Genomic DNA, 24,278 nt, shown 5'->3' on the forward strand with positions numbered 1-24,278 from the left:
CCTCTGATGCTACTTGGCCTGCTGTGTTCATCCAGCTCTACACCTTGTATATCTCAGATTCTCCAGCATCTGCAGTTCCTACTATCTCTCACCACTAGATGGAATATGTGTTCTGAGTTTTCTAAACATATTTGAAGTCGCGAATGTTCTGAAATAATACAAGTAAATGTTTACTTTTAACTTAATACATCATTTAAAAAAACCTTTAAAATATTATTCTATTCAACAAACAATCGGTAAAGCATGCCACACTGTTAGGTTATTAGGGAAAAAGCATCAACTGAGATTGTGAACTATGCCCCTTTTTTGCTCCATAGATAAATGTGCAGCAGACCAGGACTGAGATGAATTAACTGATGAAACAGTTGGAGGGAAACAACATGTTTCAGCAGCTGATGGTCTGAGAGGAGAGGGCAAGTCAGAGAGAGACAGAGAGAAAGAATGTGTGTGTGTGTCTGTGTTGATTGGTGGGGCAGGGAGTTAGGGGAGGGGCATGAATCAATCAAAGTTAACCCAACCAGTTGAAGGTCCTGCGATTCCTACTTAAAAATGTATATTGGCACCTGTCAGTGGGTACAAAGAATCAGGATTATTTATCTTCTTCTGCAGAATTGGACTGAATCATTGAAATTTACAATACAGAAGGAAGTCATTTGGCCCATCTCATCTGTGCCAACTCCTTGAAGGAACTGTTCAATTTGATTGAATCTACATCGCCTTTTTCTCCTCCTAGGTGTGTGTCCATTTCTAATTTGAAAATAACATTAATCAGGTTATGCATTTCCAGACCATTATATTTGTTGCATAAAACTTCCTAATGTTCATTCTGGCTCTTTCACCAATTATCTTAAATCTGTCACTTCTAGTGGCTAGCCCACTTGCCAGTCTAAACAGTTTCTCATTGTTTTTCACTTGCAAAAACCTTCATAAGTTTGAACATCTTCATTAATTTTCCCTTAACTTTGGGCAGGCTTTTACTCACCGGCTATAGTTAAATATGAAGAATTAATACTTGATTGAGGTCCAGGTAGAGGCTGTTTAAGTATGGGGAGAGAGACTACTATCATCCCAGATGGAATTTGCAGTGCAGAGCAATTCCCAATTCCATGAGCTGAGGGTGATCTCCCAAGGTGATTGGTGATGGTTGTGGGCCACTGTTTCAGCAAGCTTGGTAATATTGCTCCCTTTCAGCTCAACTTCTGTTGTGCAATTAATCAGTAATTATTATTTTGCAGGTGTTAATGAAAACCCCAAAGTCAAGGAACACCATAATTAAAAACATTGAAAATAAAAGCCAGAATAACAAACTGCAGTTAATTAGCACTTAGCCAGGCCCTTGTGTTTCACAGTATTTCATTGCCTGTCTAAAAGCATTCACAAGGAGCTCAAGACAATGACCGAATGGTATTGTTGTTACACTATTAATCCAGAAACCTAGCTAATGTTCTGGGTACCCAAGTTCAAATCCTGCCGTGGCTTTTGAAATTCAATTTTAAAAAATCTGGACTTAAGAATCTACTGATGACCATGAAATCATTGTCAATTGTTGGAAAAACCCACCTGGTTCACTAATGTCCTTCCTTCAGGGAAGGAAATCTACCATCCTCACCTGGTCTGGCCTACATGTGAATCCAGACCCACAGCAATGTGGTTTACACTTAACTGCCCTCTGAAATGGCCTAGCAAGTTGCACCAATTGCTACAAAGTCTCAAAGAAATGAAACCAGATGGATCACCTAGCAACTACCTAGGCACCGGAAAAGACAATGGCAGAAACAGCCCTGTCAACCCTGCAAAGTCCTCCTTACTAATATCTGGGGGCGAGTGCCAAAATTGGGATAGCTGTCTCACAGATTCGACAAGCAACAATATTCATACCAAAGATCATCAGACAGCACCTTCCAAACCCATGACCACTTCCAGCCAGAAGGACAAGGGCAGCAGATACATGGGAACACCACCCCATGCAAGTTCCCCTCCGAGCCACTTACCATCCTGACTTGGAAATATATCGCCGTTCCTTCACTGTGACTGGGTCAAAATCCTGGAATTCCATCCCTAAGGGCATTGTGGGTGAACCCATAGCAGGTGGACTGCAGCAGTTCATAAAGGCAGCTCACCACCACCTTCTCAGGAGGCAACAAGGGACAGGCAATAAATACTGGCCCAGCCAGTGACACCCACATCCCACAAATAAACAAATAAAAAAAAGACAGATGTCAATGTAGAAAAACAAATGCAATAATTTTGTGCCCACCAATTCCCAAAGTGGGTGCCCCATAGCTTAGCGGCAGAATGCATGTGTGTTGCTCTACTGACTTAGACCTCATACTGGTAGGAAAGGACCTTTTCCACCTACTGATGCCCACCTGCCTAATCTATTACAACAGTTAAAATCAACTCTCCCAGTTTATCCTAAATATTCATGTCTTATTCTCAGAATCTCACTTCCTTCACTTCTGCAGTGTACCTACTCACCTAGGACTGTGCGTCCTACAGCAAAGGTCAAATACGAGGCTTGTTCTTCTGGGCCTCAACTCACCCCCTCCCCCCTGCACCACCCTATTTGTGTTTACATTGTTGCTTCCTGTTGACATTTCCATGTGCCTAGAGCTTTGGAACTGCTGTTGTCTCATTGATCTGTTAGTCTCAGCCAACTGTGCTCTCTAAATCAGCTACACAAATTGGGGATTGAATCTTAGGCCTTCAAGTCTCTGTGAGGCAAAGTCACAGGGCATCAGCAAGCTCTTTCTCTCCCTTCCAATGAGGTTAAACGATGGAAACCCGATTGGTATTTCAGACATACAGAATAAGCAGAAATGTCTACAGAAGTTACTTTGAAAATATCTCCAACTATCACCATATTATGTAAAAAGGTACATTAATTAGAGAGGGTGTAGGCATGAACAACAGAAATTATTCCAAGTTTAAAGGAACTGATCTGTGAGAGGAAGTTGTACAAGCTATTGAGAAAATTTAAAGGGGCATCAATCCATATCAAATACTAAGCTGTGTAGTCTGTAAGATAAAGCCAAATACAACATCAAAGTAAGCCAGACTAAATAGAAATTGTAGGAATACAGCAGGTCAGGAGGCAGCATCAGAGGAGCAGGGAAATCAACGTTTCAGATCAGGACCCTTCATCAGGACAGGACCCTGAAGAAGTGTCCCGAACCAAAACGTCGACTTTCCTGCTCCTCTGATGCTGCCTGACCTGCTGTGTTCTTCCAGCTCAACACTATGTTGACTCTGACTCCAGCATCTGCAGTTCTTGCTATCTCTAAATAGAAATTGTACATTGAGATGGAAGACAGCTTAGTATCTTTCTGTTTAGCAGTTATAGTTATGTCCTAAGACAGTTAATTAGATCATTTATCAGTTAATCTATTTTGTTTGAAAGGTACTGGCCAGGGAGCAAAACAGTTTACACCATTTCCAACAAAAGTGCCAGGGTATTTTTACAGAGATAGTAGGAACTGCAGATGCTGGAGAATCTGAGATAACAAGGTGTAGAGCTGGATGAACACAGCAGGCCAAGCAGCATCAGAGGAGCAGGAAGGCTGACGTTTCGGGCCTAGACCCTGCTCCTCTGATGCTGCTTGGCCTGCTGTGTTCATCCAGCTCTACACCTTGTTATCTCTGGGTATTTTTACATCCACCTGCACAGACGGCACCTCCAATGACTCAGCACTGGTTTAGATTATTCAAAAGCTAGGCCACTGCAGTACTGAGGGAATACTGCATTATCTTTTGGGTGATATGTTAAAATTCTAACCACACCACTCGAAAAGAAAAGCCGCTGGTCCCTCCTGATTGTCTGACTGCTTCACCCACCATCACTGAAAAATAGATTAATCAAGTCATTATTAACATTGCTATTTGCCGTGGATAAATTAGGCTACTTTTTCTACATCACAACAGTAGCTACACTTCAAGATATGCTTCACTGGGTGTAAAACGGTTTGGGTACGTTAGGGAGTCCGGATAGATGATATATAAACACAAAGTTATTGTCATTTTCCAGAATATTACTCTGTCAACCAGCAGGAGGTGGTTATTTTCAGTCTTTGAGCGGAGGCAGGCCTTGTTTAGCGCGTTTCGTCTGAGTTCTGATATGTTTTATTTCAAATCTGGCCTGAGATTTATTTTACTAGCTTCAAACTTTTTGTTCAAAGCAATCTTGTAAAAATAGCCCTAAAATCAAGCCTGGGACTTACCTAAATTATAACAACACGATTTTAAACCAATGTTCAAGTTTTAATTTTTTTGTTAGTTTGGTCCAGACCTTTAAGAACCCGCGCCGTTTGGAACATTCTGTGTTCTTTAAATATAATTGAATGTGTTCTGTTGAGATTCTGATCGGTTGTAAACAAAGGGCATTCTGCATTATTTAAATTAAATCTTTTTTTTTAAATCTATAATTAATCTTTCATCCCCTCCTATTTCATCCTTTATCTGCGGAACAGGGTCGCGATGTCAGACTGTCCCAAGCCCCGGCTGCTGTCCCTATCACATCGGAAGCTACCTCTCACCCCCTTTGGCTGTTTGTGGATCCCGTGCAGTAACCGATTCGTTTGCCTGGGGACTGACTCCGGCTCCGGGGCACCAAACAGGGGAATCATCAGGGTGTACGGAACAACGAGCGGCGAGATCAGAGACGTACATACGGTAACTCTTTGTTTAATTCTCTTTTAGCTTTTCTACACCCCATGTAGCGAATGTTGGGGAAAAGATAAGGGATATGTTACAGGATGGTGGAGAACGTTACAATGCAGCAATGACAGAGATTTAATGTTGCGATTGGCCAGCGAAATAATGGTTACATTGCAGCCAGGGATCCTTGTACATTGGATTAATTGGTCCTGTTCCATTTGGCGAGAACCTGATCCCATTCTCGACCATTACAGTAGAACTGGGCAGCAGCGAAATTACTAAGTACGGCTGCTGGAAATTAGAAAAAAAAAACCCTAGAAAATGGTAGAAGCTTTCGGATGGTTAGATAGCATTTGTGCAAAATAGAGCTTTTTTGACATTTCAGGCCGATGACCTTACATCAGAACTAGAAGACATTCAGACCCTAAATTTTCAGATTGAAGGATATATATTCTCAATTTCCACTTGCACAAACATATCTGTTTCGATGACTCACACATTGACAAATGGTTCTGGGTTTTATCTTGTAAATTTAGTTTATTTCTTCCCTGAAGGAATTGGTTTCTTGCCATGGCAATGTTCAACCTACAACTTACCTCACCACCAACGTTTCTTGACAGTAGTGGAGCTAGGTTTGGTCAGTTTGTAGGGTGGATTGGGGAAGCCATGAAGATAGAACTGGAAATCCAGCAGAATTAAGCCTCTTAATTAAATCTCAGCAGAAATGGAGCTGGGAAGTAGGGAATGCTGCTTCATCAACGACCTTCCCTCCATCATAAGGTCAGAAATGGGAATTTTCACTCTTGATTGTAGTGTTCAACTTCATTTGCAACTGCTCAGATGCTAAAGAAGTCTGTATCTGCCTGGAGCCAAAAATGGACAAAATTCAGGCTTGGGCTGATTAGTAGCAAATATTTTTTGTATCACACAAGTACCAGACTAAACCATCTCCAACAACAGAGAATCAAATCATGTATCCTCGACAGTCAAGGTCATTATTGTAAGTAAATCTACAACAACTAGAATTCACAGTCACCAGTGACCAGAAAGTGACTGGACAAGCCACATACTTACTATGACTACAAGAGCAGGTCAGAGGCTGGGTATTCTGCAACAAACAATTCACCTCCTGACACTTGAAAGTTTGTCCACCAACTACAAGGTACCAGTCAGGAGTATGAGGGAGCACTCAACAATTGCCTAGATGAGTGCAGCTTCAACAATATTCAAAAAGCTCAAGTTCATCTAGAACACGGCAATCTGTTTGGAAACTCATCCACCGGCCTAAATATCCAACTCTTTCTACCTACTTACCAGAACCTGGGAGTTTTGGTTTGCATCTTTGCACTGCATAGTGCAGTTACCAGTTGAGCCACATGATGGTTAAAATTCCGGCATAATAGCTACTGTAACAACTGTATCAGATTACTTCCAACTGTTATATTGTTATAGAAACACGTGGAAGGTGATTGGAATATAAATATCTATAAAATTGCTGCACTGTGTATACTCACACTGAAGAGTGGCAAGTTGTATATGATCCATATTTCCTGTTAATTGAGATTATCTCTGTTTCCGATTTTGTTTTTGGAACATTCCTAGATGTTACACTAAGGCTGGAGGAAAGACAAAGATAAAAAATGATAAAATAACTTAAAATGTGTCAGCGGTTATTCCTTCTCATTATTCTGCAGTTTTGCCCAAGATCTGTGGGTTTTTTATTCTAATTTAAAAGGATGATAACTATTTAAAGAAGTGACTATTGGATAAGCCACTTACACTGTCCCCCGCACTTCTTGCAGATACTGATGACAATGATAATTTTGTCTTTTTGCTTTCACAGCCTTTAGTTACCTTCTGTACTAACATTCCAGAATCTACAATTTCTGTGAGCTTTTTGATTCTTTTATGGGATGTGGAACCCACTGGCAGGACCAGCACTTATTGCCCACTTCTGATTGCCCTTGAGCTGACTTACATTCAGAGAGCAGTTAAGAGTCACTCACATTTCTCTGAGTCTGGAACGACATATAAGCCAAACCAGGTAAGGGTGGCAGATTGAAACAGAAAATGCTGGAGAAATTCAGCATCTGAGGAGAGAGAAAGACAGAGTTAACATTTCAACCACTGTTTTTATTTCAGATTTCCAGCATCCAAAGGATTTATTAAGAAGTCAGTGTGCATTAGTGAAGCAGCAGGTGTTTTATGACAATCAACAGGACTCCCATGGCCATTAGATTTTATATAAATTCTATACTTTATTGAATTAAAGTTTCACTATCTGCTATGGTGAGATTTGAAACCACATCTCCACAGCATTAGTCTGGGTGCTGTAGGTTTCTAGTCTAGTGACAAGCCCACAATATCTCTACCTGCCCATTATTAACTTGGCGAAGTTGTATGTACAAGGGCTGAAAGAAACACTATATATGGCAGGTTTTTCACTGCAGTGCAGTTCTGAGGAAATGCTACACTGTCAGAGGTGTTGTCTGCCCTCTCAGTGGAGATAAGAGATACAAGGCTATTGCAAAGAAGAGCAGAAGAGGTTTCCATGATACTTGACCAATATTTATCCCTCGGTCAACATCACACTGTAACATTACCTCAGTGTTATTGGTGAGAGCTTGCGGTGCAGAAATTTGTAGCTGTGTTTCTCACATTACAACAGTAATTGAACTTGAAAAGGTACCTCAGTGACTGTAAAGCTTTGGAATGTTCTGAGGCTATGAAAGGTGGCATACAAATGCATGTCTTTCTTTTCACATCATTTCTGTTTGTGGGAATTTGCTATATACAAATCAACACATCTCTTGTATGAATGAGGTGTCCACATCATGCTCCACATCATTGTAATTTATTGTAATATTAAGTAGTTACCGAGTTTGTAAATACTGTGATTGGGTTCTCTATAAACACAAGTCTTTCTTTTGGCATCAAAGAAGGTAAAATTATCAAATTCCCTTTTTCCAGGATGAGACAAGGCATTGTTACCCATTCTTAATTTGGAGCGTAGTTACTGTTGTAAGTGTAGAAAAAGAAATGGAAGACACAATTAATAAGTTGTTTGCTTATGTCTTCGCTATAGAAAATGTTTTTAAAAGTTTCTGTAATATGTCTAAATCTGGAATTTAAAGGAAGGGAAGAACTTGGCACCATTCTAATCACTAGGGAGTGGTATTGGGTAAACTGATGGAGCTACAGGTTGATAAGCCTCTGGGTACTGTTGGACGTCACCCTTAGATCTTAAAAGAAGTAGCTGCAAGCTAATCGATATGTTGGTGTTAATTTTCCAAAATGTGTTAAATTCTCCAAAGATTCCATTTGAATGTAATGTAGTAAATATAGTCAAAAATCCCCTCACCTAAGTCATTGATATAAATTGCAAAATTTTGAGGGCCCAGCATAGACCTCGAGGGACCCTACATGTCAGATCCTGCTATTTCATGAAGGGACAGAAGCAGAAAAGAAGAAACTACAGGGCAGTTAGTTTGACATTTGTCATGGAGGAGTTAGAATCAATCATTAAGGAAGTTATATCTGGGCACTTAGAAAAACTTGAGGTAGTTAGGAAGAATTACCAGCATTTTGTAAAGGGGAAGTTTTGTTTACTTCATTTCATTGAAATACTTTGACAGAATAACATGCACTGTGGATAAAGGGGAGCCCATTAATGTACTGTATTTGGTTTTCCAGAAGGCATTTGACAAGGTTCCACACAAAAGGTTATTGCACAAATAAGAGTTCATGGTATCGGGGGTAACATACAAGCATTAATAGAAGGCTGGTTGACTGGCAGAAAATAGAAATTATGAATAAATGAGACTTTTTCAGATTGGCAGAATCTGATGAGTGGGGTCCCTCGAGGCCTGTGCTGGGCCCTTAAACTTTTACAATTTATATCAATTACTTAGGTGAGGGTATCAGAGGCTTGGTATCTAAATTTGCAGATGACGTAAAGATAGGTATGAAAGTATTTCTTGAATATGACGTAACAAGGATACAGACATAGTTTCATTGGACAAAATCTGGCAGAAGGAACATAATGTGGGAACAATTTCACATTTTCTTTTTGTCAGGAAGAATAAAGAAGCAGAGTATTATTTAAACAGTAACAACTACAGAATTTCAAAGTGCAGAGCAATCTAGATATTATGGTGGATGAGTCACAATAGGTTATTAGAACATAGAACAGTACAGCACAGTACAGGCCCTTCAGCCCACGATGTTGTACCGAACTTACCCTAAACCTAAGGTCTTTCTAACCTCCACCTCTACCTTTTACTATCATCCATATGCCTATCTAATAGCCGCTTAAATGCCCCTAATGAGGCCGACTCCACTACCCTCTCCGGCAATGCATTCCACACCCCTACCACTCTCTGAGTAAAGAACCTACCTCTGACATCTCCCCTATATCTACCTCCACTCACTTTAAAACTATGCTCCCTCATAATAGCTACCTCCACCCGAGGAAAAAGTCTCTGGCTGTCCACTGTATCTATACGTCTGATCATTTTGTACACCTCTATCAAGTCACCTCTCATCCTTCGTCATTCTAAAGAGAAAAGCCCTAGCTCTCTCAACCTTTCCTCATAAGACCTTCCCTCCATTCCAGACAACATCCTGATAAATCTCTGCACCTTTTCCAACGCTTCCACAGCTTTCCTGTAATGAAGTGACCAGAAGTGGACACAATACTCCAGATGTGGCCGAACCAGGGTTTTGTATAGCTGGAGCATAACTTCACAGCTCTTGAACTCAATCCCTCTATTAATGAAAGCTAACACACCATATACCTTCTTAACAACTCTATCCACCTGGGTGGCAGCTTTCAAGGAACTATGGACATGAACCCCGAGATCCCTCTCCTCCTCCACACTGCCAAGAATCTTTCCGTTAACCCTGTATTCTGCTTTCAAATTTGTCCTTCCAAAATGAACCACCTCACACTTTTCAGGGCTAAACTCCATCTGCCACTTCTGAGCCCAGCTCTGCATCCTATCAATGTCCCTTTGTAACCTAGAACAGCCCTCCGCACTGTCCACAACTCAACCGATCTTTGTATCGTCTGCGAACTTACTAATCCACCCTTCCACTTCTTCATCCAAATCGTTTACAAAAATCACAAATAGAAGAGGACCCAGAACAGATCCTTGTGGTACACCACTCGTAACTGAGCACCATGTTGAATATTTTCCGTTCACTACCACCCTTTGTCTTCTAAGGGTCAGCCAATTCTGAAACCAATCTGCCACATTTCCCCCTATCCCATGCCTCCTTACTTTCTGCATGAGCCTACCATGGAGAACCTTATCAAATGCCTTACTTAAATCCATGTATACCACATCCACTGCTCTACCTTCATCCACGTGTTTGCTCACCTCTTCAAAGAATTCAGTAAGGTTTGTGAGACATGATCTACCCCTTACAAATCCATGCTGACTATCACGAATCAAACTGTGCCTATCCAAGTGATCATAAATTCTATCTCTCAGAGTCCTTTCCAATAATTTGCCCACCACTGAAGTAAGACTAACTGGCCTGTAATTTCCAGGGTTATCTCTATTCCCTTTTTTGAACATTATGCAAGGACAATGAATGATTAAAAAGGAGTTAGGGGAATCTATCCTTTATTGCATTGTTGAGGCCACATCTCAAATACAGTGTACAGTTTTGGTCTCTTTATTGAAGGAATGATGTAAATGCATGGAGGCTGTTCAGAGGAGGTTTACTAGAAATATACCTGGAATGATACCTAGTTGACTTATGATGATAGATCGGGCAGGCTGGGTTTGTTTTCACAAGAGTTTAGAAGAGTTAAGGTCTATTTACTTAAAGTTTATAAGATCCTGAATGGTCTTGACAAGGTAGACCTGGATAGGATGCCAACTATTGTGGGTCAGTCCACTTTTAAAATTAGTGATGACCTTTTCAGGACAGAGATGAGGAGAAGTTTTTTTTCTCTCAACTTTGGAACTTTGCCTTAGAAAGTGGTGGAGACTCCGTCATTGAATATTTTTAAGGGAGATAAGCAAGAGAATATAAAGTTTTCAGGGGTATATGGGTAATGTGGAATTTAAAACTCAAATAGATCAGTCATTATCTTATTGAATGGTGGAACAGGCTTGAAGGGCCACATAACCTAATTCATATGTTCATATAAAATGCTGCAGCTAATTTGCACATAGCAAGCTTCCACAAAAATAAGAACAAAATCTACAATATTCAATCTAATGGTATTAATCATACATGACTTGAGATGTAAATGTTTTATTTTTATCATTCCTTTGCAGATTTCTTGAGTATTCACAATAATGAGTAGGTCACCTATTTCAGTGATTTTGGTTGATGGATAAATAAAGGCCAGGAAGAACCTGGTGATTTGTGATAATTTATGTTTTCCCAAAACGGAAAAGACCTTGGCTTAACATCTGTATCCAAAAGATACTGCTGCATTCCCTCAGTGCTGCACTGGGAGTGACAGTCTCTGGAATGGAAACTGGAGTGATCAATTCTTGATTCTTGAGTTAGTACAGCTCAGAATTCTCTCTGAACATAACTCAGGTTTGGGATGCCTATTGCTACAATCTTGATTAATGTTCCTCAATTCAAATGGCCAGGATTTGCAAGTTTCAGTAATCTCCTTTGCTAAAACTCAACTGGTAATAATGATATGGTGAAGGTAGTAGCCAAACATGTCTCATCTGAAGTTCACAGTGCATTAGCTTTTTCTACTTCTTCGGGCTCACCAAGACTATGACTCAGGAAAACATATTTCTTTTGCTTTGTAGATCGAAAAGCCCAGAGCTTTCAGATGTGGGACATTTGGAGCTACTAGTCTACAGCAGAGGCATCTGGCAACAGGAGACTTTGAGGGCAATCTTCACATCTGGTAATATGAGTGGTTTGTTTGTTGAGTTGGTTAAAGTATGGAATTAATCACCTAATAAAAGACTTCCAAATTGAAAACACTTCTTTAAATTCAAAAATCTGGCATAAAATCTAGCCTTAATAAATCCTAGAATGGTTGCAGCACTGAAGAAGGCCATTCTGTCCACTTTGTCTGTGCTGATTTGCTGAAGGAGTAATTGAGCAAAGGACTATTTCAGATCTTAATCACTCGCTACACAGAAAATGTTTTCCTTATGTCACTGCTTCTTTTTCCAGTTCTTTAAATCTGTATCTTCCAGGTCTTGATCCTTCCACCAATGAGAAGAGGTTCACTCTGTTCACTTTATCCATACCCGTCACCATTTTAAAACCTCTATCAAGTCTCCTTTCATACTTCCATTCTAAGGAGAACTGTCCCAACTGCTCCAATCCATTTATTTCATCTTTTCTACATAAAGCACTCATTCTGAGGACGATGGTTCCATGATAAAGCCTACCTCTAGTACCTCACCAAGTGGCTATTTTACTTCTCTAAGTTTAGTGTTGGCTGATCAATTGTGAAGAACGTGATAGCGTAATCTTGTCCTCTCACTATCTCACTCTGAGAGGCCTAAGAGACAGTGTTCAGGAGCAGGAGCCCCTGCCTTTCTTAACAAAGGGCTACCTGTAAACTCACAGCCACTACAGTGACAGTCAGTAAACTTTATACGATTAGGGCAGTTATGTCTGGACAGGACAGCTCAGTGGATTAAAATATAATGATACAAATTAGGACAGACAGATCAGGAGCAGGGGTAGGTCATGTGGACACCCGAGTCTGCACAATACCATTGATCAGAGGATTTAAAAGATTATTTCATAGAATGAAGTCATCACTGGAAAGCCCAGCATTTGTTGCTTATCCCTGATTGTCTTCGAGAAAGTGGTGATGAGCCACCTTCTTGACTGCAGTCTATATGATGTGAGTACACCAGTAGCATAGAGGTTTGGTACAACTAAGCAATGCCATTTCTGAGGGCAGTTAAGAGCCAACCACATTAGTCTTTGTCTGGATTCATATAGACCTGACCAGCTAAGGATGGCAAAGTCCTTCTAATGGGCATTAGTGAACAAGTTGAGTTTTTATGACAAGCAAAAATAGCTTCATGATCATTATAAAAATTAATTTTCAATTCCAGAATTGTAATGAATCTGGATTTTCACCAGCTGTCACAGTGGAATGTCCCCAGAGCATTTGCCTTAATTAAGTAATAGAACCACCTCTCCACCTTTTCCCTGACCTTCCTAAATGTCTTGTGCCCTTCAAGTTTTAAGTTCAAACCCATTTCATCCTGCAGCCACATCTCTGTAATGGCTACCAGATTGTAATTATTTATTTCTGTTTGTGCTCTTAGTTCATCTGTTTTGCTTTGAATGCCTCATATGTTCAAATGCAGTGCCTTTAGTTTTACCTTTTTATTCTTTTTGTAAGTTCCGGTCATACTTTTTTGGTTTGCTCTTAGATTTGTATTCTCTAGCTGTTTCTGTCACAATCTGCTTATCATTTCCCATCATAATACCTTTCTCTTCAGCTTTGACTTTATTGTTTGATATACCACAAGTGCCTTAAGTTTGATCACTCAGTTCACTATTTAGTTTAAATCCTCTCTACTTCCCCAGGTGCGTAGTTAGTAAGAACACCAGCCCACGTACAGTTCAGATAGAGACCATCCCATCAATACAGATGTAACTCCCCCCGCAGTACTAATGCAAGTGCCCCACAAAGTGGAACCCATTTCTTTCACTGCAGTCTTTACCACACATTATCTCTCTCCAAGGATTTGCTCTATGCCAATTTGCATGTAGCTGATTTAATAATCCAAAGATTATGACTTTTGATGTTCTGCTTCTTTAATGTTGCACCTTGCTCTTCTTACTGACAATGCAGAATCTCCTTCTTTGTCCTGCCCATGTCATTTGTACCTACACAGACCATGATGATGGAATCCTCCCCCTCCCAATGCAAGTTCTTCTCCAACCCTGAACGGATGTCCTGAACTATAGCACCCAGCAGCAGCAAAGCTGTCTGGACTTGCACTCTTTACTAGAGAACAGTATCAATCCTCCTCACTACACTGTACCCTAACACCACTAAAATTCCTTTTTTCTCTCCCCTCTTCCAATACCACAGTGTGATAGTCAGTAGATTTATCTAGTACATGGCCCTCACCCTTAACCAAATAAGCTGAAAGAATCTCAAACCTGTTGGACAATTGCAAAGGCTGAGGCTGCTGTCCTCTGAGTCCCCTTGCCTACTTCAATCTCAGGAGCACCCTTCTGACCTTGATTACTGACCAAATGAGACAACCAGTTCCTAAGAGGCATGACTGCCTCCTCACACACAAAATCTATCAAACTTTCCCACTCCCTCATGTATCACTGTGTTTGTAGTTAAGCCTCCAGCTTACAAACACTGAGCTGCTTGATCTTTAAACATTTCCTGCAGATGTGTTTGCTGTGGACCTTTCCTGCCTTCCTTAACATGTTCTATTTAGTTACTCAATTATTTTATTCAATTATATATTTACTAACTTTTAAAAATATACTTGCTTAACCATTCACCAGTTGCTATACCAAGTTGATCCTTAGAAATAGAATAAATCTAATCACTTACCAGATAATCATTAAATAACCAGCTTCTTCTCTTGCGGAAGAGTGAAAATTAATTCCTGAAGGCTAAAGTTAGTGAAGATAAAAGCAATGGAGAACCTCTTTCCATTGTTCCCCTTAATTTCTTTAATCATCTAACTCCAGCACTCTTATTGTAAGTCGCACTCAAGTGCTTATTCTCACTAAGTTGGATAGTTCAATGTAGAGTATCTAAGGCGTCATTATGTAAAAGCAGAGACCCACTACTTATAGAAAATGGCTTTCTTGCTCCATGAGCAGTTCCCAAACCCTTCTAGCTCGACTTGATTGGTCCCAGAAATAAAGATTAATCACCCAGAAATCCCCCAGCAAGCAGCTGCGTCAGACAGATGTACAACAAACAGAAGAAGCAGGCCCCATCTGGGATGCATTATAATCATAGAAAATCATGCAATGAATATTGCAGTTTCTGAAGGATAATGTGTGTTGTGTCTACTATTGATTCGACATGGGGCTGGGGCAGTTTGAGCTGGGAGGTCATGGAATATGAAATCCTAGCTAACAGTCCAAATCATAACAACAGCTTGTATTTACATTGCATCTTTATCTTAATAAAGGGGTTTTCAACTCATTAGGGACAGCTATCATTCTCCCCTGTTATAGCAAAAATGTGAATATTAAAGTATCTAAAAGCTCACTTGTTGTCACCCCACAGGAACCTGGAAGCATCTGAAACTCCCCTGTACTCAGCCAAAGCACATCTTGAGATCATTAACGGCATTGATGGTGTGGGTGGGCTTGAAAACGGACATGGGGCCCCAGAGATTGTCACTGGCAGCAGGGATGGTAAGTATTATTCACATAGTTTGCAATGGAACCAGAGAGGAGATTAAGACTTTTTTTTAATGCTGCTTGAAAGGATATTGGAAGCAGGTTCACAAAGAGGAACTGAAAAGGAGAAATTTGCAAGGTTGAGAATGCAGAAGGGTGTGTGACCAATTGGATAGTTCTTTCAAAGAGCGAACAGAAGCGCAATGGGCTGAATAGCCTCTTTTTGATCTCTAGTGTTCTACGAAATCAAGACTGTTTTGCCTAAACCCGGGATCTCAAACTATCTAAAAGCTAAATTGCAGATACTGAAAATCTGAAATAAAAACAGAAAATGTTGAAGGTACTCAGCATGTCAGGCAGCAAGCATCTGTGGAGAGAGAAACCAAGCCAATGTTTCAGATTGATAATTTCTTATCAAACTAGATAGCCCCTTTATTTCCTTCTTTGTACAAGTCACGCCCATTTAAAAGCAAAATACTACAGATGCTGGGAATCTGAAAAAACCCAGAAAATACAAAGGTTAGCTCTGTTTCTCTTTCGAAAGGTGCTGCCAGACCTGCTGAGTTTCTCCAACATTTTCTCTTTTTATTAAGAGTTTTTAAAACCCAGGTTTAAGGAAAGGGGCCAAGAACTCGGAAGATCTGCCCCTTTGGGTAAAACATATCAAAAGATGTCAAGTTATTAAACAAAGCAAATGGGTGGCATTACTAATGAGAAAATGTGACCAATCAATGAGACAGCAGATAATGTTCCTAATTACTTACACAACCTGCATTATTTGTGATGACCCATTTTAATTTGAAATGTTCAATAGATCGTCTTAGAGGCTCCCTTGCAAACACAGATTTTCCACCAATATGTAATCCACACCTTTTCTGTGCCTTGAGGCTCTTCTATATGTTAACTTAGTCTCCCTGGTTCCATCTTCCATAATTCACAGCTTATTTGAAAGGCTACTTCTCAAGTTCTCAGCTATCCAAAATTCCACAGTTTCATCACTGGGTCAAAATTCATGAACCCCTATTCTTACAGTACTATGGGTGTTCCTACTCACCAAGGACTGCAATGGTTCAAGAAGGCAGCTTACCACTACCTTCTCAAAAGCAATTAGGAATGGATAATAAATGCTGGCCCAGCCACATCCCGTCAATGATTTTTTAAAATAATTCTCCCTACTGTGAGGGTGCAAGGCTTCTTGTGCCCTTTCAATTTAGTACACCCCCATTAAGAGACCAACAGTCAAACATACACCAGTTTTACAATGGTCCCAGCAAAAGCAGCCTTGTTTTAGCATTGTGCTTAAGGGCAACATCACTGACAATGTACCATATTCTATGTATTACACCTATAAGTCTCCCTGATCCAGAATGTTCTAGTTACCACAGTGTATTTTTGCAATCTATGTTCCACTTATTCCCAGATAAAAAGTGACAGAAAAGGAGCGACTAAATAGCTCTGCCAAAGAACCAACACAGGCATGATGGGCCAAATAGTTAGTTTATGAGATTCTGTAATTCTCTCTGCAGTTATTACAAACCAATCTGGTATCTTACTTTTATGTTTAGCCTTCAATGAATGAATAGTGCTCTTTCCAAACTTCCAGTCCCATTATTTTTAAACATTTAATTGTGATATTTAAAAACTGTGAGGCATTTTGACGGATAGGAATGTATTTACGGTGACGTCAGTATTCTCAAGATTTGTATTCAAGATAATCAGCAAAAAAATTGGAGAGAGATGAGGAGAAGTTGTTTTTTGTGCTGAGTTGTGATCTGGAATTTGTTGCCCAAAAGAGCAATGGAAGCAGATTCAATCATAACTTCTAAAAGGGGAACCGGAGAGTGGAATGGGTAAAGGATAGAAGGGCAGGGCTAATCAGATAGTTTTCAGACAGCTGGCACAAGGATCACAGGCTAAGTGACCTTCTTTTGTGCTGTATTGTTCTTTAAAATGGACAAAGAGAAAGTAGGAAGTATGAGTGAAAACAGAACTGAGTTACCTAGACTTTGACAATAAGAGCTAATGAGCTGTAACCTGCTCTCTTGCTGTGTGTTGGAGCCAATCCTAGGGTGGGTCTTGACAACAGAATGTTTTTGCTTTCAAGCTATCAACTGAGCCAAGCTGACTCAGACTGATTCAAGAGCTGATAACCCATGAAGCAGCACTTCATTGGATTCTCATCAAACGGGATAGAAGGAATTTGGAAGGGAACGTGCTTGTGGATGGCAAGTGAGGAATACCAGACACTTCTGACCTCCTCAATTTTGTGCCTTTTCTCCCAGGTACAGTGAAGGTCTGGGATTCACGACAAAAGGACCTTCCTGTAGCCAACATGGAACCTGCAGTAGGATTCAACCGGAGAGATTGCTGGACCGTTGCTTTTGGTAAGTTACAGGTCATCTGCTACATCGCACTCAACACGTACTGACATGAAACCACACATTTACATATGTATACTTAAAGTATGTTTGTTTTGGCTGGTTTTCAGGCCACTCATGCTCCCAATGGGACCGCTGTGTTTGTGCTGGATATGACAATGGGGATATTAAACTGTTTGACTTACGAAACATGGAAGTGCGATGGGAGACAAACGTCAAGAGCGGGGTGAGTTGAGTGATTTGAGTGGATTCTCACGGCGAGAATTCAAATTCAGTGCCGCTGTGAAACACTAACTTTAGCTCCTGGCGTGAGCTGAGCCAGTGCATTTCAAAAGAGACAGCAGTGGAAATTGAAGCCAGATGTACTTCCACAGCTGCTGAGATCAGTTAAGCCTGCATGGGCCTGGGATTTCTGTCCAATGTCAGTTGCAGCTTGATAGGTAGTACTTTGCCTCTGAGTCATAGGGTCCTGGACTCAAGTCTAACCCCAAAGACTTGAGCACATAATCTAAGCTAACAATCCAATGGAGTACTGGGGGAGTGCAGTGCTTTTGGATGGGATATTAAGCCATCAAAGGCTGCTCTCTCTGACAGCGTTATTTTGAAAAACCGGGCATTTCTGCCCAATGTTTGTTGCAAAGCAATATCACTATAAAGAAATTAATATCTCATGCTTTGGTGGTATAGAACCTGAATATTACTGAAAAACCTCAGTTGAAGCTTTTCATCTTGCACTCATCAGGACAATTCTTAAAGAATACCAACGTAAAAGGAAAACAACATTGATACTGTGTAAGTGCTGTTTGGTTGGCAGGTGGATCCTAATAGGTTTTCTAACTGGTGCACACTCCCTGACAATGCCTGTACTAATTAGACTCCATTTGCCAAACAGTCAACACATACACTATAATTGCTGATTTCCCTGAACATTGGTATTTCTTGCAAATTGTCCTGATAAGTGCAAGACAAAAAGCTTAAGCAGAAATTTCTTTCACAGAAAAAATTAGATAATTTGTTCATGGTCATATTGCAGTTTATATGGGAGCTTTCAGTGTGCAAATTATCTCATGTTTCCCAAATTACAAGAGTAACTACCCTACAAAAATACTTGATTGTTAAGATATATGGGACCTCCTGAGGCTGAAAAAGATGCATGTTTGTTTCTTCACTGATTCTTTTTAAAAGCTGCTATTTCTGGACATCTGAAAAGTAAAGAAATGAGCTGGGATAGGATGTCCTCGGTAACTGAACAATGTTTTTGCCAATGGTCATCTTTGATCATTGATCGGAAAAAGTGGCCATTAGATCACAACTGAAAGGATATTATTTAGACAAAATATGGCTGAGCAAAAGAACTAATTGTGGTTTTGAAGTTGATTCAAACTAATAATTTTATTTTAACATTAACTCTGGGGTAGGTTTGCTGTGTGGAGTTTGCTGGAAAGGACATGAGTTTGAATAAACTGGTGGCAACAACGCTGGAAGGAAGGGTCCATGTCTTCAATATGCAGAAATATCACACAAACAGTGGCTTTATCTGTCGGAGTGAGAAGGTAAGATGCTGATGGGTGGAATTGATACAATAATACAAATGTACAGTTATGTAAAGCTCTGGCCAGATCATAATCTGGAGTAATGGGATTCAGGTTTGGGCATTACACCTCAGGAGATACAGATATTGGAGAGGGTGTAGTGGTCAATTTACCAGAATGATTTTTGGACTAAAATGGTTAAATTATTAGGGGTGGATTGCATAACAGGACTTGTTCTCCCTTGAAATATAAAAGATTAAGGGATGATCTAATTGAGGTTTTTAAGATGGTTAAATAAGTTAATACAGTGGCTACAATGCAACATATTTCATCTGGTGGGGAAGAGTCCAAAACAAGGACGGCTAATCTTAAGATAACAAGGTGTAGAGCTGGATGAACACAGCAGGCCAAGCAGCGGATGCTGCTTGGCCTGCTGTGTTCATCCAGCTCTACACCTCGTTATCTCAGATTCTCCAGCATCTGCAGTTCCTACTATCTCTGGACTAATCTTAATATCAGACAAAGCTAGGACTTTCATGGATGATTTCAAAAACATTTTGTCATTTAAAGTAGAAATCTGTAACTCTTTCCCCAGAAAGCTTTTGAAATTGGGTGTCAATTGAACATTATGAAAATTAGATTGAGAGAATTCTGTTAGTTTGGGGTATTGTGGGATGGAAAACCAAGGGGGACAAATGCAGTGAAGGACTTGAAATGACCCAAGAAATAACAAGGGCCTTAAGGGAGACATTAAGCCATGTTAGGAGTTTGCAGCTTACATGAGTTTGCCAAGTGATGCATCATTGGGTGCCAAGAGTATCTTGATTGTTTTAGGGAGTTAGGGAAGAAATCCCAACATTCCCCCCACCCCACCAGATTCTCCTGAAATCAGACACATTTTTTAGCTGTCTTGAATTTTGAGGAATCTTGTGAATGAGATGAGCTGATGTGGGTCATATGTTCACATTTCAGATTTAAAAACTATTATCTGTGTCTTTTGCATTTAATTAATAACAGTTTAGACCTAGACTTGCAATGAATGCAGATTTATGGATCAAGACAGCACTAGGTTAGTATTTAATTATTCAGGATTCATAGTGTTTCTTTACCTTGTATCTGTGCAGTTTAAAATCAAAGATTCTAGACTCCAACCTCTTTTTTACTAAGATTTTATTTTTTAATTCACTGTCCATCCTTTGACCTACAATCTAATGGAATTTTCAAAACTTAAACTTGCCTTAATTAGTTCTACATTTTTAATTATTTTGTTCCTTCTCAATCTCAAGATCAACTCGTACAATAGTCTTTTCCTCTTATTTCAGTTATTCGCTATAAAGTATACAGGATCACAGTGACCTTCAATGTTTGTACAATAGGCTTCTTCTGATCTGTCTTCATGAACTGCTTGGGGTTGTACAGAGCAACCCTTTGTCACAGGGCAGTCCTCAACTGACAGAAATATACATTTTTGTTTTATTTCCAGGTCTGTTGAAGAGTGCATTTCAGTTAAGGAACTCCAGTTAAGGGCATCCAACGTTGGAAATTTTCTGCAGTACAAACTCATCAGAGGCCACTAATTTACATATTTTCATTCTCTTTTTAAAGCCATACAAATTTACGGCTTGGGTGGTGCGGCATTTGCCTCAAAATCGAACTGTCTTCATAACAAGCGGAGGAGCTGGCTGTCTGCACCTCTGGAAACAGTAAGTGGATGTATATCTTGCATCTTGGTGAGAGCTGATGTCAGAGATACGCACGTTACTGTCACAGCAGCGTGCAGACCGAGGTAGATTTAGGCATTTGTTTGTGACTGCATTGTCCATGACTTAGATTGGTCATTCAAGAAACAGCCAATGCCACAGAGAGATAGACCAATGTGCAATTATTCTGATTCCATTCGCTGTCCCTCTATCCTTGGATTTTAATGGTCGTTTATAAAAACCTAAGCAAAAGGATGAAATAAATTGTAAAAAATTTATGGTGATGTAGGGGATGAGTGTGAAAATTATTTGTTTCAATTGTCCCCTTTTGTTTCTCACAGCCCTGCAAAAATGCAATTTGTGGGCGGTGTTATCTGATTGTTCCATCATGTGGAGCATCCAGTAAATGTGGCATTTCTTTATTCCATACGAGCATTTCCCTGCAGTCCCAGGAACCTGCCCAGCTCAAGGCTCTGTGACATTCTAGTGCTCCTAACAATGCTGCTCTGCAAAGTTACAAATAATAACCTCAAAAAAGTAGTCCAAGTCAACCGAAGTATTCATGGATTCATCCTTTGTTCTGTATGTTGTTGTTTATCAGCAGTGAATCTTCACTGATGCTTGAAAGAAGTGACAATGAGCCAGATGACAAGACTTCAACATGTACCACTACACTCCTGAACACCATCTCCCTCTCATCTCAACCCATTGGTAGCCTGGATTGGAATACTGATAAACAAGGCCTGTGTATCTGTGCATCCTTTGATCATAATGTTCACATCCTCATCATCGCAGAGCAACAGTGTTTCTGAACACAGCACACAATGGAATCATTGTCAACTCTTGAACTGTCCATAGACTGGTGTGAAATTTCAAGAGTCTTAACAAGGAAAACCACACTCCGGCCATGACACGGTGTCTGAAGTAGCAATATATTGTTAGGGCTTATAGTGTAACAAAAGGTTGAATTATTCATTTCATTGTTATTCCAAACACTTGGCAAAATAAAGGATATGACAGGATTTAAATTCCACCCACTGCATAGTCAAAGAGGGAGGCGTCATGGAATAACAAAATATTGCCAATCATGCTCAAATTATTTCCACTTTTTTTTTTTTAAAAATTCATTTGTGGGGCCTGTGCCTCACTGGCTGGCCAGCATTTAGTGCCTGTCCCTAGTTGCCCTTGAGGTGATGTGGCTGCCTACTTGACCCACTGCAGTTGATCTTTGTAGGTAGACCTACAAAGGCATTAGGGAGAGAATTCCAGGATTTTGACCCTGCAACAGTGAAGGAATGCCAATTATATTTCCAAGTCAGGATGGTGAATTAGCTCACGATGGAACTTGCATTAGGTGGTATTCCCATGTATCTGCTGCCCTTCTCCTTCCAGATGGAAGTGGAGTGGCTTTGTAAGATACCAAGAAACAAACACAAAGTTATTAAATGGAGAAATGTGTAGCTCCTGGTAATTACAAGGCTATTCAAATTGTTTCAATTCCAGAAGAGCAAAACAGTCATCAAAAAGTAGTATCCCAAAACTGCGGTGGTGACAAAACACTCTGGAGCTATTTGAGAATCATGACTATGATTTTGTATGTGCTTAAAATAATTTAATTGTGTTCAAAATTAAGGAGACATTTGGATTTGTTAGTTGTAGGACCTACAGCACAAGGGGCAATGATTCAGGCCATTCTGCCTGTGCCTACTCTTTGAAGAAGCTAGGCAATTAATTCCATTCTCTTGCTCTTCCCTTGTACTCCTGCAATGTTTCTTCCTTTCCAAATCAACTTGCTATGGGAATCTATTTTTACACCTTAACCTAGTTATTTTGCTAAGTACAATACCTGGTACTGATCGGGGAGGCGATGGCCTAGTGGTATCATCACTTGGACTGTTAATCCAGAGACCCAGATACTGTTCTGGGGACCTGGGTTCAAATCCTGCCATGACAGATGGTGGAATTTGAATTCAATAAAAAAAAAATCTGAAATTAAGAATCTAATGATGACCATGAATCCATTGTCAATTGTCAGGAAAAACCCATCTGGTTCACTGATGACCTTTAGGGAAGGAAACTGCCATCCTTACCTGGTCTGGCCTACATGTTATTCCAGACCCACAGCAATGTGGTTGACTGAACTGCCCTCTGGGCAATTAGGGGGCACTAAATGCTGCTATGTGGGTGATGCCCTCATCCTGTTAATGAATAAAAATGCTCAGGCCATTTTTTCCATGCTTAACTATGAAAATCACCTGTAAATTTGAAACAGCTAAAACATGCATCAGCTGCCACAATGTTGACACACTTGGGTCAAAATCAACTCTCAGTTTTAAAAAAAATGCAGAGAATCTCAGCCTCAGTTGTGTTCCTGATGCAAAGTTTAATTTCAAATGCAGGACCTGGTCTATTCCCAAGATGCAACTAGAGAAAGTTTACTGAGTGGAGTTTCTTAATTTGCATTAGTGGAAGCTGAAACAGAAATCCAAAAACCAAATCAGACAGACAGCACAAAGACCCTTCAGTCCAACTAGTCCATAATCCTAAACTAGTCCCACTTGTCTGCACCTGACCCATATCCCTCTAAACATTTATTCATGTATTAAATGTTGTAACTGTACTCACACCCACCTCATGACTGTGTAAAAAATGTTGCCCCTCATGTCTTTTCTAAATCTTTCTCCTCTCAAAAGGAATGTCCCCAGTCTAGAAATCCCCACCTGAGGGAAAGGACATCTGCTATTCACCTTATCTACATCCATCATGATTTCATAAACATCTTTAGAAAGGTCACCCCTCAACCATCTCAACCTGTTACAATCAGTGAAGAGGCTCCCATTGCGATATATTTTTCAACCCTATCAGACATGTGACATCTCTGAAGCAGGTGTGACCTAGGCCTCCTAGCCCAGGAGGTAGGACAATGCAACACAGGAGCCCACTCCACTGCTGTACAAACAGGCAACTCTAGAATTTCGGTATTAGTACTATACAGTTGGTGCCAATAACTTTCTAGTCAAGCTCACTTGATCCCACAAACCAGGAAATAAAGTAGTCCTCAATACAACTAGACAGGCAGAATTTGCAGTGTACTAAATTACTAGACTTATCAATAACTTAAAATTTGACAATAAAGAAACTAAGAGTTTCTCTACTTTGTTATCTAATGGAAAGGTGACACTATAAAAACACGTCAGCAACTATCACTAGTGATTCCAAGATTTGTCTGGGATGGGAATAGTGTTATCACCAATGAAAAAATTGGCATCTTTCCCATCTCATTCATAAACACATACGTGCAACTTACAATTAAGATATTTGTATTGGAAACAATATTTAACCAATTTATAAATCATACAGCATGGATACAAGCCATTCAGCCCATTGAGTCCACACCAACCCCTCGGAGGAGCTTCCCACCCAGGCTGACTCACCCCATCCTTGTAAACCCTGCATTTCCCGTGGCTAATCCATTTTACACATCCCTGGACACAATGGGAATTTAGCATGGTCAATCCACCTAAACGTGCACATCTTTGGACTATGGGAGGAAACCAGAGAAACCCATGCAGTCAGGGATAATGTGCAAACTCAACAGTCACACAAGGGTGGAATTGAATCTGGGTCCCTGACGCTGAGACACAGCAGTGCTAACCACAAAACCA

General features: G+C 40.2%; 1 protein-coding gene and 1 long non-coding RNA gene across 5 annotated transcripts; one reads left to right on the forward strand and one right to left on the reverse strand.

The window, feature by feature from the left end:
* The first annotated feature begins 638 nt into the window (after window positions 1-638).
* Window positions 639-22,498, forward strand: LOC109935055 (dynein axonemal assembly factor 10-like). Of its 4 annotated transcripts, XM_048618365.1 has the most exons (10): window positions 639-733; window positions 4,467-4,668; window positions 6,497-6,697; window positions 11,445-11,545; window positions 14,888-15,018; window positions 17,286-17,387; window positions 17,492-17,607; window positions 18,800-18,934; window positions 20,519-20,616; window positions 21,215-22,498. In XM_048618365.1, the coding sequence occupies exons 2-10, from the start codon at window positions 4,474-4,476 to the stop codon at window positions 21,423-21,425; spliced, it is 1,290 nt and encodes a 429-aa protein (XP_048474322.1). In that variant the 5' UTR covers window positions 639-733; window positions 4,467-4,473; the 3' UTR covers window positions 21,426-22,498. The 4 variants fall into 4 exon arrangements, with proteins under 4 accessions (XP_048474322.1, XP_048474321.1, XP_048474323.1 ...); XM_048618364.1 differs by lacking the exon at window positions 639-733 and having other exon boundaries at window positions 4,087-4,668; XM_048618366.1 differs by lacking the exon at window positions 639-733 and having other exon boundaries at window positions 4,087-4,668; window positions 21,218-22,498.
* Window positions 5,488-6,747, reverse strand: LOC125487306. Its single transcript, XR_007265798.1, has 3 exons — window positions 6,660-6,747; window positions 6,168-6,269; window positions 5,488-5,516 (listed from the first exon to the last, which is right to left on the reverse strand). It is a non-coding gene; the product is annotated as an uncharacterized LOC125487306 (long non-coding RNA).
* Window positions 22,499-24,278: the final 1,780 nt, after the last annotated feature.

This window comes from Rhincodon typus, chromosome 39, assembly GCF_021869965.1.
Source record: "Rhincodon typus isolate 14 chromosome 39, sRhiTyp1.1, whole genome shotgun sequence".
NCBI lineage: Eukaryota > Metazoa > Chordata > Chondrichthyes > Orectolobiformes > Rhincodontidae > Rhincodon > Rhincodon typus.

Bases quoted from the DNA above. Each gene is read 5' to 3' on its own strand.
- LOC109935055 (XM_048618365.1), top strand. From the start codon at position 4,474: ATGTCAGACTGTCCCAAGCCCCGGCTGCTGTCCCTATCACATCGGAAG. The intron at 6,698-11,444 runs GTAAGGGTGGCA...TTTGCTTTGTAG, and splicing joins CGACATATAAGCCAAACCAG to ATCGAAAAGCCCAGAGCTTT. The intron at 18,935-20,518 runs GTAAGATGCTGA...CTCTTTTTAAAG, and splicing joins TTATCTGTCGGAGTGAGAAG to CCATACAAATTTACGGCTTG.